At 39.3% G+C, this 15891-nt stretch overlaps 1 protein-coding gene across 10 annotated transcripts in view; it reads right to left on the bottom strand.

Annotated features, from left to right (window-relative positions):
• Positions 1-15891, bottom strand: part of macf1a (microtubule actin crosslinking factor 1a) — a 426068-nt gene that overhangs the window by 262682 nt on the left and 147495 nt on the right. For all 10 annotated transcript variants that reach the window (XM_052036540.1, XM_052036543.1, XM_052036536.1 and 7 more), the window contains exon 2: positions 12684-12745. In XM_052036540.1, coding sequence (XP_051892500.1) covers positions 12684-12745 — 62 coding nt within the window. The remainder of the gene's footprint in view (positions 1-12683; positions 12746-15891) is intronic.

Raw genomic sequence — 15891 nt, forward strand, 5'->3', positions numbered from 1 at the left:
GATACATATCCACAGATCATTGAAGCCAGAGGGACTCAAAGGTAATGGGGGTTAAAGAGGGATATGAATATTACTTTTAATAGTCAAGGCATTGGGAAAAAAAATTCAAGTCAGAACTGTATGAAACATTACAGGCTGGGAATGAACAGGTTCATATTTTCACAGCCTTAAGTCGATTTTGTCCACAAGTCAGAAAATATATAGGAAACAAATCACTCAAAATGTTAACTATACCACTATGGTATTGTAATGAATGGCATCATTACTGGGGGAGGGCGGGGGGGTGGGGAGGAGGGAACTAGTCCTGTTCAGACATCCGACTTTTGTATTTAATAATATGGGAGCTTGTTCAAATGTATACGAGTCTGCAGGTCAGAGATTCAGAACCCAGGGACGGCCTGTAGTTCAGCATGTTGAGTTCGGATCATCATTCCAAGGGATGGATAAATTGTGGGGTCCAGAACTCACTGCTTGAAGGGATAACAGAAATCACAAACACCAACGATATTAGAAAGGTGCCTGAATAAGCACTTGAAGAGCTGTAACCTGCAAGGTGTTGGATCAAGTGCTGGGAAGGGGATACCTATTTTGTACTTCATTTGTGGCCAGAATGGACACAATGTGCAGAACTGCCTCTTCCTGTGCAATAACTTTCCACTCCAGCAGAGTCTCTGAATTAAATTGAAATTCTCAGAAGTTTGACTTTTCCACTATATTTCATTGCTAGCTTTGGCATCCCTGACCACAAGGCTGCATGTAAAAGAAGAAAATTGAGGAAAAGCTCTGCTCAGTGACACGATGATAAAAGCAATGGTCTACACAAAACAGACATCTCAAACCACTTAAAAATGTCCCAGAAAAAGACTGAAATTTAAAGGAAACAGAACAGCTTCAAGGAGACTTGAAAAGTGAGAGAACAGTTTTTTTGTAGTTTTATTTAGCACAGCTGTTTCAGTATTGAATAATCCAATATTCCTGTGAATATATATGCAAAAATTTATAAATAGAACACAATTGATGGTAAAATATTACATTTAAATTAGTGCATGCTAGTAAACATTTCATTTGGCCATGGATTTTTGCATAACTATTGCTCATGGCCCACACTTAGCTGCTTGCGAGTTAGCTCCTCAAACCATGGTTCAGTGTCTGGTAGCAGAAAGTTCACAAATCACCACCCTGGCTCGATGCAAATCTTGGATCTCAGCTATGCACTTCTCATCAGAATACATCTATGCATCTTAGGTAGACCTTGGTCTGTTTTTAGCTGAGGCTTCATCAATGGCATGAATTTTGCCAATTCTCAGTGGGACCTGGACTTCCAGCTGGCTTTTCCTGTTCATCATATGATTGGAGGTGTGGGAGTAGTGTGTATTTAAAACTAAAGTCTCCTTCAGGTAATAATACCCACTGGTGTCACAATTGCCCAGTAACCTTACAAGGAACTTTCAAAATCCATACCTTTTTCTGGCTTTAAGGATTTGTTTACAATGTTGTCCTTCCACCGAGCTGAATTTGTACTCCAAAACTCTGAAGGCTCCCAATTTTTCTCTCCATCAGAGGCGCTGATGCTTTGAGCTGCCTTAGCTGATAGGTCCCAGATTCCCTTTGAAATCTTCCTGCCTTTCTGTTCCTCATTCTTTCTTTAAGTTCCTTAATACCCAATGTTCACCTGCCCTGACCTTCCCCCCCCCCCCCCTTACCCAAGGTCAGAATTTTTTTTTCTATTCATCTCTATCATTAAGTATTTTAAAACTACTTGTATATAAGGTAATCTATTAATGCAGTTTTTTTGTTCCTAGGGATAACATCACTTTTTCTTCTGTAGCCTGCAAATTAGGCAAACAAAAGCCCACATGCTCAGATTTCTAAACTTAATTATCTATATAGTGAATGAAACTCAGACACTGATTAGATTTGTTGGTCATTCAATTGAAACAATACCATTGTTCTCTGGCACAGAACATAAACACAACGTACCTCTGCACCCCCTCCAGTGCTATCACATCCTTCCTGACATGTGGTGACCGTAACTGCACACTGTGCTCCAGGTCTAATCATTTTTGTTTATATTATATACAAGTTGTACCATAACCTGTGCTCTTATATGCTATGCCCCAGCTAAGGAAGGTAAGTATCCTCTGTATATTCTTCACAACCTTATATACCAGTGTTGCCACATCAGGGATACTTGTACACCAAGGTTCTTCTGTTCTTCAACATGCTCTGCTGTACATATCATTGTACAGCAACACACAAGATTCTGGAAGAACTCAGCAGGTCAGACATCTCTGGAGGGAAATGGACAATCAATGTTTTGGGTTGAGGCCCTTCATCTGGACTGGAAGATAGCAGGGAGATAGCAAAAAGGAATAGGTGGAGGGATAGGGTGGAGCAAGAGCTAGTAAGTGATGGGTGAGAAGGGGTGATAGAAAGAGTGGAAGTAGCGACAGAAGTTGGGAGGTGATTGGTGGAGGTAACAAAGGGTTGAAGGTGATGGAATCTGATGGGAGAGGAAGGAGGAACATGGCATCAAGTGAGGGAAGTGGAGTGGGCAGATGGGAACAGCTGGGGAGGGTACCCAGTGGGAAGAGTGTGTGGGTGACGGGAAGATGGAGTGGTGGTGGTGGGGAAGAAACAGGATGATGGGGTCTGGGGCAAGTGTAGGAAGAACTGGGCAAGATCAGGGAGGGAGGGAGGGAGGGAGGGAGGGGGAGAGAGAGAGAGAGAGTGAGAGTGAGAGTGAGAGTGAGAGTGAGAGAGAGAGTGAGAGAGAGAGTGAGAGAGAGAGTGAGAGAGAGAGTGAGAGAGAGAGTGAGAGAGAGAGAGAGAGAGAGAGAGAGAGAGAGAGAGAGAGAGAGAGAGAGAGTGAGAGAGAGTGAGAGAGAGTGAGAGAGAGTGAGAGAGAGAATCAGAGGGGAAGCACTTTACCAGAAGTTGGAGAACTCAACGTTCATGTTGTCGGGTTGTAGACTATCATCAGTTGGAATAAGAGGTGCTGTTCCTCTGTTTGCATTTAGCCTCACCCTGGCAGTGACGTAGCTGAGGACATTTGTGTCAGTGTGGGAATGGGGAGGAGAATTAAAATGGCTAGCAACTGGGAGCTCCAGCTGGCCATGGCGGACAGAGCAAAGGTGCTCAGTGAAGCCGTCGCCCAGTTTGCTGCTTGTCTCACCAATGTAGAGGAGGGAGCACCAGATATAAGGCTGGAGGATTTGCATGTGAATGGCTGCCTCACCTGGAAGGGCTGTTTAGGGCCCTGGATGGTGGTGAGGGAGGAGACATAGGGACAGGTGTTACGCCTCCTACAAATACACAGGAAAGTGACTGGGGAGAGTGAGGGATGGGCAGGGAAGGATAAGCAGACCAGGGAGTCACAGAGAGATTGATCCCTGTGAAAAGCAGAAATGGGTGGCATCCATCACTAAGGACCCTCACCATCCAGGACAAGCCCTCTTCTCATTACTACCATCAGGGAGGAGGTACAGGAGCCTGAAGACCCACACTCAACGATTCAGGAAAAGCTTCTTCCCCTCTGCCATCAGATTTCTGAATGGTCTATGAACACTACCTTATTATTCTTCTTTCTCTTGCACTATTTATATTTGTAATTTATAGTAATTTGGTGCCCGAAGCGCGGTGACACTTGTGGGCTGCCCCCAGAACACTCTGCGCAAACGGTGTATTTCACTGTGTTTCCATGTACATGCGACTAATAAAGATATCTTACATTAATTTTGTCTTTGCACTATACTGCTACTGCAAAACAACAAATTTCACGTCATATGTCAGTGATAATAAATCTGATTGATTCATGAGGGGAAGATGGGGCTGGTGATGTAGCTGGCAGAACTTTGTATGATTTATTACTACATCAGTTTTCTTACTGAACATTGTGAAACGCTGAATGTTAAAAGATAAACCATCTTTCAGTGATACAAGTTTCTTTGGGATGGTGTGAATATTTCTTACTCTGCTAGTATACAATATGAATACCCATTAGATCATAAAGATACATTTTGTACAACTATAGAAATCTCTGCACAATGAATACAAGTCTCTCATTGGCCAGAAGTGTACAATTCTTATTTTACATGTTCATACAGTCGATTCCACAAGTTAAACCAATTTCCATAGTGTTTGACAAAACAAAATGACCAATTTTAGTTTCATACCACAGAATAAAATCTCAATTATCCTTCACGCACAACACATTAAGATGGGAGCGGCGCAATGTGCACAGTTGGTAGAGTTGCTGTCTCATTAAGTCCAGCAACTTGGGTTCAATCCTGACTTCTGGTGCTGTCTGCAGAGTTTGCATGTTCTTCCTGTGACTATGTCGGCTTCTCTCCAGTGCTTCAGTTTCCTCCCACATCTCAAAGACTTGCATATTGGTAAGTTAATTGGCCACTGTAAATTTTCCCTGGGGCGAGGTGAGGGGAATGCAGGATGAATAGGAATGTATTAGTGTAAATGGGTGCTTGATGGCTAGTATGGACTTGGTGGACCAAAGGGCCCATTTCTGTGCCACATCACTCTACAGACCTACATCTATGATTATTCCCAGAAACTACTCGAAGCCTGGGTCTCAGATAAGAGTTTGCATCGGATTGTTTTTCAAAATAGACAGTATATCAGTATGATCAACATCTTAGAGCATCTAACTTATCAACCAACAACCTGGGTGATGCATAAAAGCCTGTTAACCAAGTTTTATGCATCAGTAGTCGTAAACAGGAACTCAGCAAATACATATGAATATCAAGGTCGATCAACCACTGCTGCAAGGTGTCTCTGACAGCACAAACAATACTCAGTACTCCTGTTATGGAATGCCTATGTGCAAATCTCAAATCTGAAGACCAGCAGTCAGGCAGAGTCCAAACAAGGTAAGGTAGTCTTAGTATTTTCTGGGTTACATCTGAAATGCAACTATATCACCCCCACACCAAGATTATCTGCTCTATTTAATATTTTTTTTAAAAACAAGGACCAGAGGATGGTCCGTGAGGCTATCCGTTTGTGGTAAAATTTCTTCAAATGCAAGTGCTGATCATTTCTTTAAAAACCCTGTTGATGGGTCCATTTTTTTCTAAATTACAACTTAGGCATATACAAAATGATTATTTTTCATTTGCTGTTTCTATGCATTTATAGCTTAATCTCCTTCCCCAAATTATACCTAATCTGATTTTGAATTTGGAGTGAGAGGACATGGCTTTAGGGTGAAAGGGGAAAGGTTTAGGGGGAACACTAGAGGGAACTTCTTCACTCAGAGAGTGGTGGGAGTGTGGAACAAGCTGCCATCTGATGTGGTAAATGCGGGCTCACTATTAAAATTTAAAGAATAAATTGGATAGATACATGGATGAGGGAGGTCTGGAAGGTAATAGACTGGGTGCAGGTCAATGGGACTAGCGGAATAAAATTTCGGGCACAGACTAGAAGGGCTGAATAGCCTGTTTTCTGTGCTGTAGTGTTCTATGGTTCTATGCAACATTTTGTGTGCAACTCCGCCAGAGACAAATAGTTTTGGATTATTCAAAATACTGCAGGTATCAAACTTGCATTGACCATCAACTTCATATAAAAACACAAACAACCCAAAGCCAAATTCTTAAATAACAAAATTATCGACCAAGTTTTCAGATGCTGCAGGCAGATACATAGCACACTTGTAACATTTGCAAAAGATCAAATTATTGAGACACATTTTCCCTCCGAGATCCCAAGTGATGGATAAGTTTTGGGTGCACTTTGTTACTGGAGATGAATGAAGGGCAAGGACCTTTTGGTACATTTGTCCATGAGCTTTTGCATAAATGATCCAGTCAGTAAATTATATAAACTGAGTACCCAAAACAGAGCATTTGGGACTGTGCAAACAGGACAATCAACTATGCATCTTCTTAATCAGAGTAACGAATTGTTAGTGAGCAGAGCAGAATGTAGATTTAGGAAGTGTGAATGAGCATATTGAATTTTATGTCAACTCAGGTTCAGAAAGCAAAATTAAGAAAGGGGAAGGAAGACTGAATTGACAAAAACAAAAAGAGATGGAAATACTCAACAGGTCAGGCAGCATCTGTGGAAAGACAGACATTGGGAAAGGTCCTTCATCAGAGTAAGAAAGTGGAAAAAAAAACAAGTTACTGAAAGGATGAGGGAGGCAGGGATTCGACAAATGAAATGTCTCTAATTGGGTGAGGTCAAAGTTGCCAAGATCACTGAGATTTCAAGAGCTTACTGGTTAATAGTTTAATTTGGACAAAAAGAAAAAATAAAAGGGACATGTTAAAACTGAAATACAGGTCATTTTCAGTTCAGGTTACAGTAATTTCTTAAAGTGTTTCAGGATAAATGAGAATAGCATGGATACCATATGTTGGAAACACTTGGATCTTTCAGCATCTGTGGAAAACTAAAAAAAAGTCTTAATGTTTCAGGTTGAAGACAAAGTGCTGGAAAAGTGAGAAAACATTTTGTTTCAAATTTCAGAGAGGTGGAGGAGGAAAGGATAGGACAAAGGGAATGGGTGTTAGAGTGAGCCAAGGATTGTCACGGTGAATTGTTTATGAATACAGTTCAGAGCTGTGGCAGAGAGGCAAAACCAAAAGGAGAAGTGCTGCCAGGGGAAGTGGTGGAAGCAGACACGATAGTGGTGGTTAAGAGGCATTTAGACTGGCACATGAACATGCAGGGAATGGAGGGATATGGATCACATGCAGGCAGATGGATTCAGGTTAATTTGGCATCATGGCCTGAAGTGCCTGTTCCTGTGCTGTACCATTCCATGTTCTCTGGGACAATGCCCGTATCCTGTAAATGAATGACTGAACCAAGCCTCTCATGAACTGTATGCAAAAATACAAAATTCAGAACATGATTGCCTTAGAGAATTAATGAGATTACTAATTAACTTTTAAACAAAAAGAAATATGGGATGTGGGGGTCACTGGCAAGGCCCACATTTATCACCTGTTTTTAATTGCTGGTGAGCCACCTTCTTGGACTGTTGCTGTCATTCTGGTCAGCATGTTCTCACAATACTGCTGAATAGAGTGTTCCAGGATTTAGACCCAGCAATTAGTTAACAGCAATAAATTTCCAAGACAGGATAATGTGCGACTTGCAGGTAGTGTGTTCCAAGTGTCAGTTTTCCTTGTCCTTTGATGGTTGTGGTTGCAAGTTTGGGAGCTGGTGCTGGAGTTGTATATGCAAGTAACTGCAGTGCATTATACAGATGGTACCTATTGTAGGCACGGTGCACCAGTGACAGAGGAGTGAATATTAAGGATGGGGTGGCGTCAAGTTTTTCTTTGAGTATTGTTGGATTTGCATGGATTCAGACAAGTGGAGAATATTCCATCATACTTCTGAATTGTGCCTTGTAGATCATGGAAAAACTCTAGGATATCACAAGCTAAGTCATTCACTGAAGGACCCCCAGCCTCTAAACTGGCTTCAGCAGCAGATCAATGTGGCCAGTCCAGTTGCCTTTCTGCTCGATGGTGACTACCAGGACGTTGTTGGTGGAGAAGTCAGCAATGGTAAAAACATTGAATGTCAAAAGATAGTCAGCTGCACTCTCTTGTTGGAGGTGGTTATTGCCTAGTACCCTTGGAGTCTGAATGTTAATTGCCACTTATCAGTTCATGCCAGAATATTGTCTAGGTCTCGCTGAATACAGGCATTGGTACTGGTTTATTATTGTCACTTGTACCGAGGTACAGTGAAAAACTTGTCTTGCATACGGATCGTACAGGTCAATTCATTACACAGTGCAGTTACATTGAGTTAGTACAGAGTGCATCGATGTGGTACAGGTAAAAACAATAAAAGTACAAAGTAAAGTCATTTGCTGATGTATCAGAATTGAACAGTGTTAATTATTAGCAAACACCCCTTCTTCTGAATTTTCCCCAAACGGAAGAAAGGGCATTAATGAAACAGCTGAAGATTAATGTCATGACAAAATTGTGCATTGATATCCTGAGGCTGTGACCATTGACCTTCAATGATCATCTGCCTTGTGCAGGGTATAATGCCAAGCAGTAGAGTGTTTTTCCCTTGATGCAGTTTCATATTAGGATCATCACAATCAAATATAGTTATTGTCAAGACTCACCTCACTTCTGGAATTCAGCTTTTTGACACATGCTTGGACTAATGTGGTACTGGCAAAGTGGGCATCAGAGAGCAGGTCACTGTAGAATATAGGGGGCTGAGGGAATCAGGTCTAAGATTGCCAGTTTTCTAGTTTCTTCCAGAATTTTGTCCCAAATGCATCTTATGAAGACTTCCAATTTGAACAGCCCATTGTTAATGAAGATTACATTCCATGATTATTCTTCTTCTGTTGCTACAAGCCTTCCCAGTTTTTTTTTATTCATTCCCCAATTGTTGCCCTTAGGGGAGACAGCCAGTTACCCTAACTAGTTTTTTTTAAAAAAGATTAATGACCCCTGAACATAATCCACGGATCATGTTGTGATTAGATAGCATCAGATTTTGTATTTAGAATCCCATGGTCAGATGGCTCAATGGCATCCCATCTGGTCTTGCACATAAATAGTGGGTACTATAAGATGACATTTAGTTCTGCATTTCTGTAAATGCTGACTGCTCTTAAAAATGTTAAAAGAAAACTGATGGTTCATTTGCTCTAGAACACCCAGCTTGGAGGATTGCAAGTTTTGATAGTAAACTTACCAGGTTCATTTGCTCTAGAACACCCAGCTTGGAGGATTGCAAGTTTTGATAGTAAACTTACCAGACTGACATTCTGTCTCTGCCTCAAGTACCAATTGCTAAATACTCAAAACATTATCAGCACCTTGTACTCAAAAGTATACCAGCTCTGTTTAATATCCAACTACATTATTGGCCAACATGGACATGTACTACTACAGCCCCAAGTGATCTGAACTAAATATTATACTTGTGCCCCGAGAGAGAGAATCCTAAAATGATGGCAAAGTTTCACCTGTATAACCAGTAAGGGTACTTGCATGTTAACAGCACATTCTATATTTATGATAGAGGAAGGGAGGTGCATTCTGCCCTATCAGCTACAGGGAGAATTGAGATAGTAAAACTGAAAAAAAAGCTTGAAAGCTCTTTGATTAAAGACATTTACAAAATTTATCTTGTCATGCCTAATCTTGACAATCCATTAATCCTTCCTAAAATACCTACAATACTCATATGCCATGGAAGTATCCATGTGACCACAGAATAGTTATCAGGCGAGACAGCCTGCAAGGCTATTTAGAGGATGGTGATGCATACAGCTATTTAGGGCTTTATGAAGTGCATCAGGAATCAGCCCCTGCTTGACACAACTGCTGTATGAAAATGATAAATAACTACTTTTAGCTTTTACTTCCATTATTTTCCATTTCAATCGTGCTTTAAGACTCTCACCCTTAATGTCACAAGGATAATTAGATTTTCAAACTGATTTACAGTTACTATTTACTTATTGCTTGTACGAAAGAAAACAGTACAAACTCCATTGGAGGGTCACATTAGGCATGGCGATCAATGCCTGCTTAAAAACACTGATCTGAATGATTTTGGGACCATGGGAAGAAAAGGACAGGCGAGAAGTTAAAGTGTGATGCATGTGCCAAAGCTGATACAGAAGCATGAAAGTTTGAACAAAATTGCAAAAAAACAAAAACAGGAAACAAATGGAACTTGAGAAAAGCAGATAATGGAGAGAATAAAATAATGGCTAGAACTGAATTGTAGGATAATAATAATTGATTTAATGTTGAGGGATCTGAAAGTGATGTATATAAATAATAACGTAGGCTGCAGGTGAGAAGAAGAGGATGCAAGCAGCTTTCTTTTGGACAAGTTGTGAATACTTCATGGAGGATGGGCAATAGAATATGAGAATAAACAACCTTGGAGAAGTAATCTAGGTCTATAAACAAGGTTTTGGGAGAGGCTGCAGGTAGAAAATGGTGATAAAGGCAAGTGTGGGGTGAACAGAATTCTGTATCAGGTTTCTCCAGTTTCAAATAAAACATTTTTTTGACAGGATCCCTGCACAGATGTCAGCCGGTTTATATTGATGGACTTGCCTTACAGCCAGTCAGCTAGGAAGGGTTGGTGGGGAGCCGTGTACATGTCTGAGTACGGAGATAAACACCCCAGACTACATCACAGACGTAGCTATGAAGCTGACAGGTGCTGGGACTGAAATCTTAACTCTAAATGAAGAGTGTCAGGGGTTTGGAAAACTCCTACTTCTGCCCCACAGATTTGCTAACAAATTTCCCAACACCCGTCCTGCTCCCAAAACTCTCTATGCTTCATCAGGAGCTTTTTTTTTTGAAAAAACCTTAAAATCCAACCAGTAAATGTTAAGTTTGCAAAATTAGTTAAATGCAAGGCTTCAAGCCTCAATATTTAAATGGCGAACTTGCTCCTGAGAGCAGACAGACTATTTATCCCATCCTGTTTCTGTTAAACAGAGACAAAGGCAAGCTGAGCTCAGCTTTGAGATTTAAAGCACTTTTGTATCCCATCCCATTGTGAAGAGGTAAAATAGTCTGAACTCTATGGAGGCTACAGTTAACAATAGCATGGATATTATTTTAGTAACAGGGTGACCAAGGTCTTTGAATCTGCACTGCCATTAATGGAGATCATATCTGAACTTCTACCTCAGCACTATTTTCCTGGATCCTCATATCTTAATTTCCATAATGTCAGGAAATCTATCATTACCTTCTTTGAATTAACTCAATGACCAAGCATCCATAGCCATCTTTCTTACAGAATTCCAAAGATTTAACCATCTGAGTGAAGAAATTTCTCACCTCAATCTGAAGCACCCTACCCCTTGTTCTAAAACTGTGACCCCTGGTCCTAGACTCCTCCAGGGGAAGTATCCTCCCTGCATCCAGCCTGTCAAACTCATTAATAATTTTAAGTTTCAAAGAGATCCCTTTGCATTCTTCAAAACCCTAAAGCCTACTCAATTTCTCCTTGTTCAGTAAATCCACCATCCTTGGAATCAACCTAGTGAATCTGTCTCTCATTCCCTCCATGGCAAGTGTATCCTTTCTTGGATAGAGACCCAAAACTGTACACAATACTCTAGATGCACTCTCAGGCCCTATACAAGTCAGTAAAACTTGCTTGCTCTTGTACTCAAATTGTCTCATAATAGAGATTAAACACACCATTTACCTCCCTACAGTTGGCCTATCCAGGAATTTTAAGCTATTGACAAGGCAAGAGATCTTTAAATGTCACTTCAATCCTAGAAAGATGTAAACAAGACGAAAGCACCTGCAGTACAGTAATTATGCATGCCCAGTGGAGAAAGAGTAAAAAAAACTATGCGAAACCAACTGGGAAATAAATTAATGAGCAGCAGGGAACAAAAATTAATCCAAATGTGGAAAATGTTGCATTTTAAAACAGACAATGAGAGGCTTGTCCTTAAATCCTTACAGGATTTGGTTGAGTATAATTATATGACTTAGAATGCAAGCTTGCAGGGAAACAAACAGGTTGTCCAGGACATGTGACACATTTCAACCACAATGAATGACAGAGAAAGCCAGAGGCTTCAAGAATGTTAAACTTCCTTTACCCCAGCAAGATGGATGAAAGGTTAGTGATGTGCTTTCATAATCAGCACTTGTTTGGAAACAGTCCATAGGGGGTGGGGGTGGGTGAGAAATACTACCATTAGTTATAGTTTGGAAATTTTCTATTTCTCAGTTTTATCCCAAGATTTTCTTTGAGATATGCAGTATCTTTCTGAATAATAAATATTGACCTTGTTCATTTCTCAGGATGGACAAGAAAGAAAGATACTTGGCAATAGAAATGAGTACAAATATCAAGCATTGGATGGACTGATCAAATGCAATTTCCAAACACTTGCCCAAAAATAGAAATATTTGCAAGATTAACAGGAAAGAGTAACAATCTCAAGTATTATTTAGCAAAGCAGATTGGGTACTCCCTAAAATTACAAAATAAAAACAGCATTTTCTAATACATTAATTTCACATTAAATACTCATTTGATTCAGAAAATAATTTAGTTTAAAATGCACATCTGATTCCAAACAGATATCCCAGTACCTTGCAGAATATACATGATCCAAGAACTCCAACCCAGGAACCCTACGTGTAAAACTCTTGCTTTTTAAACAATCAAACTAAGCTGGCTTTAGTAACATTACTGTATGTCAGAGGATCATGGTTTCTCCTGATGTTGCATCAAAACGCTATTTCCTTCAGTCAACAGACTAACTGCTACACTGTTCATTGCTGTTTGTGTGATATCACTGCAAACAAAATAAGCCAGCATTTATGCCCTAAAAAAAAATTCTGGAAAAAGTAGCAACTAAGAATCATGGTATTGGACGTGTCTATTATGAATCTGACTTCAACCTCCAAATAAAAATCAGTATTTGATACAGCTTTAAAATGTTTCTCAACTATAAAGAATACTAAAATAGATCTACAACAAATTTTGGTGAAAACACAGAATGGAAAGCAAAAATGAACATCTAACAGAAGTATCCCACAGAGTTAGCACATCAAGGATGGGTGTCACTTTCACTGCTATTTGCTGATGAAAAGCAGCTGCAAATATAAGAAAAGCCTTTTGCTCTGGGCCCCTCCCAGGAGCGAGTCAAACTGTACCTTTATAAGATGTTTATTGATCCATTTTGTGAACGTCTTTTTCTGTACTCTGTCACGTTCATCTGCAAAAACAATTAAAAAGTTATTTTTCAACCAATTGTTTTAAAATATTACAACTTAATATTAAAATATATTTATCATAATAATTGTGAGACCTGCATAGTATAAGCAATGAAGCTTGTCATTGTTAACAATAATATCTGATGATTAACCAATTTTATTAGTGTAGAGACTTGATCTCTACCATGCCTTCTTTCAAGGGCATCTGATTAATATTGTGTTCAGGTGTAAGCCTGGTCTCAGAATAAGAAATAAATTTCCTGTCTGTTTCTACTCCACTTTGAGGCTGCTTGTAAACCACTCAAATAGCTATTGTTAACTTAAAATGTTGGCTTCTAAAACAATGAATAACATTCTGAAATAATAAAAGAGCACAATGGGAACATGCATTTTATGTACTGTCATAAAACTGCAGTAGAAACCGTGTACCTCAGTATTTTATGAGATAACCTTCAACAAAAAGGAAAATAGTGAACCATGGAAAACTGGAAATAAAAACAATAAATACTGGAACTGCTCAGCAGGTCCTGAAGAATCTGCAATGACAGAAATAGACTCTACATTTCTGGTCAATTATTTTTCATCTGATTATTTCCAAAAACATCGGTAACCTCAATCACCTCTAATGCTTTGCTGTTTTTTCATAATTTTCTGATTGTATATGAAAATGAGAGCCTATTGTTTTTTTAACTTCCAAAATAATAGGGAGGAGAAATATGGGTGTCCAAAAACAATGTTAATCCCAATTGACATCAATCCAGTTATTTCTTGCCATGCACAATGATTTGGCTTTGAAAAATTCATTCAGTAGGTAAAGGTGTGGCTGGTGTCAGAAATTTCTTCCCAAGACTGTTAGAGTGCTCTGACATTGGAATTGGAAATGATTTATTATTGTCACTTGTAGCGAGGTACAGTTGGAATTAAGGGACAGCATTAAGACAGATACATACCTGTACCATTCCTAACTGGGATCTGCTTTCTATTCCCACCACAAACCCTCATTCTGAGAACAAAGATGAGCAAATTACATCCACAAAAGAAAATTTGAGGACAGTCAATAGAACATAGAAACAAAACTGCCATATATTAGATTACTTAACTCCTTCACTAGCCCATAGTTCACTCAAGCAAATATTAATTGTACGGAAAAACACATGGCCACTTGTATCCCAAGCCTCTCATTTGGAGTCACCATCTTCAGTAAACACTTAAAAATGTGGTCTATTTGTTAGACTTATCTGTCAACACTTTTCCCATTGCTGACGATAATCAACTTTACTTAAAACATTCTAAAATATTGAGTAGAAATTCATTGTCTGGCTTATGTACTAGATGCACAATGTAGTAATATGCAATTTGAACTCCTCAGAGACTTGGTTCCCATGACTTTGTATAACGCATATAACAGAAGATGAATGCTTAACCTACATTTTAAAAAATCCAGCAAACTGCCAAGTTTGATTAAGAGGGAAGTCATAGTGAATAGTGTGACTATTTAACAATGATCACATGCAGGGACATTTTAAAAATTGTGGGAACTAGTGTGGTTCATACTATACAAATCCCAATGGGTTTCCGAACCAATGTTTTAAAAATGACGATGTAAAGTCTTTTCAATTCTGCACATGAAAGCACATTTTATATAAAAGCACTTCTTTTAAATAAGAGTTCAACAACTGGATCCAAGACAACAACATCTGGCAAATCAAAAGGTCAGTTTTCCTGCATTTGATTCTTGTACATTTGGCAGGATCACTATGTCCAAGCACAATTTCTCAAACTCTTGGCTCAAGATTGTGATCTTGCACATGTTTCTACTTCACCAGTACTTCCTAGATTCCTCTCACATGTCAATCATTCATGTACAGCATTTCACTAATGAAAACTTCTATTGTTAGTAGGTTTGGAAGTTATGATTTTCCATACTTTGATACAATTATAAATTAAAGATGCAAATAAACTACACTTAACTTGCAAACATCTTGAATTGCACAATTCCACAAGTGCTAAGCTGTGACTATGCTTACATCACTTGGATGAGTGGCAAGTGGTAGCTACTGACTCCTCACAAGGGAATATCTTTTCAAGTAAAAGCACTTCATCTATAGTTACCAACACATACCTTTTAATGCCCAACCTAGCAACCAGATCAGTGGAAACATCAGAATAAATGTTATAACCATTTTTAGGATGCAAACTGATTCATGATAATCAGAAGCAATGTTCAGAGTCTTTAAGTTACTAAAACTTAATAGCCAATTAACCTAAATTCCAAATGATCAGCTGCAGCCTTTTGTTGCCTCCAGCCATCACCTCCCAGTCTCTGTTGCTATTTCCACTCTTCACTCCTCCATCTGCCTATCACCCCTCCTCACCTACATCCACCTATCATTTGCCAGCTCCTGCTCCACCCCATGCCCCTACCTCTTTATACTGGCTATCTCCTCTATCTTTCAGTGCACATGAAAGGTCATCAGCTGTCCATTTCCCTCTACCTGCCTGAACTGCTGAGTTCCTCCAATACTGTTTTTTTGTTCCAAATGATTATTTTACCCATTCAGTAGAAAAAGTTCCCACTTGTTTAATGAAAAGACAGAACATCATGCTTATGGGCAAGACTTCAAGAGCTTTATTCATGTAAAGATGCTGCAAACTTGAAAAATTAGATTGCCTATTATTTTCTCCAGTAAACACTTTTAAAATCATAGATAAACTTATCATGGCAAAATAGATTCAGAAATATTTTCCAGGAGAAAATTTTTTTTGTCTATTGCAGAACATTAAAAAAGATTATGATATTTTAAAAAGGCTTTTATTGCTGGTCATTTATAAGCAGGCGAAATAATATTTTGTTTCATGCACCAGTTTCAAAAATGTCAACATTCCCACCCAGGGAGACCATAGATCAGAACATTGGGATCATCCAGACTTTGTTCCAAGGGCATCCTGATTGGGTTCTGGGACAAAGGAATTGGTCCAATTGTCTTTTATTACACTTGTAATCTGGTCAGCTGAACACTGAAGGACCAAAATGGCAGAGCTGATTGGTCAAGTTGAAACAGACCTAAGAGACAACCGTAATTTCAGTTCCCAACGATCATTGTCATGGTGTTGGTCCATTCTCCTGAGAAAACGTGGGGCGAGCAGT

This window comes from Pristis pectinata, chromosome 22 (assembly GCF_009764475.1).
Source record: "Pristis pectinata isolate sPriPec2 chromosome 22, sPriPec2.1.pri, whole genome shotgun sequence".
In the NCBI taxonomy this organism is placed as follows: domain Eukaryota; kingdom Metazoa; phylum Chordata; class Chondrichthyes; order Rhinopristiformes; family Pristidae; genus Pristis; species Pristis pectinata.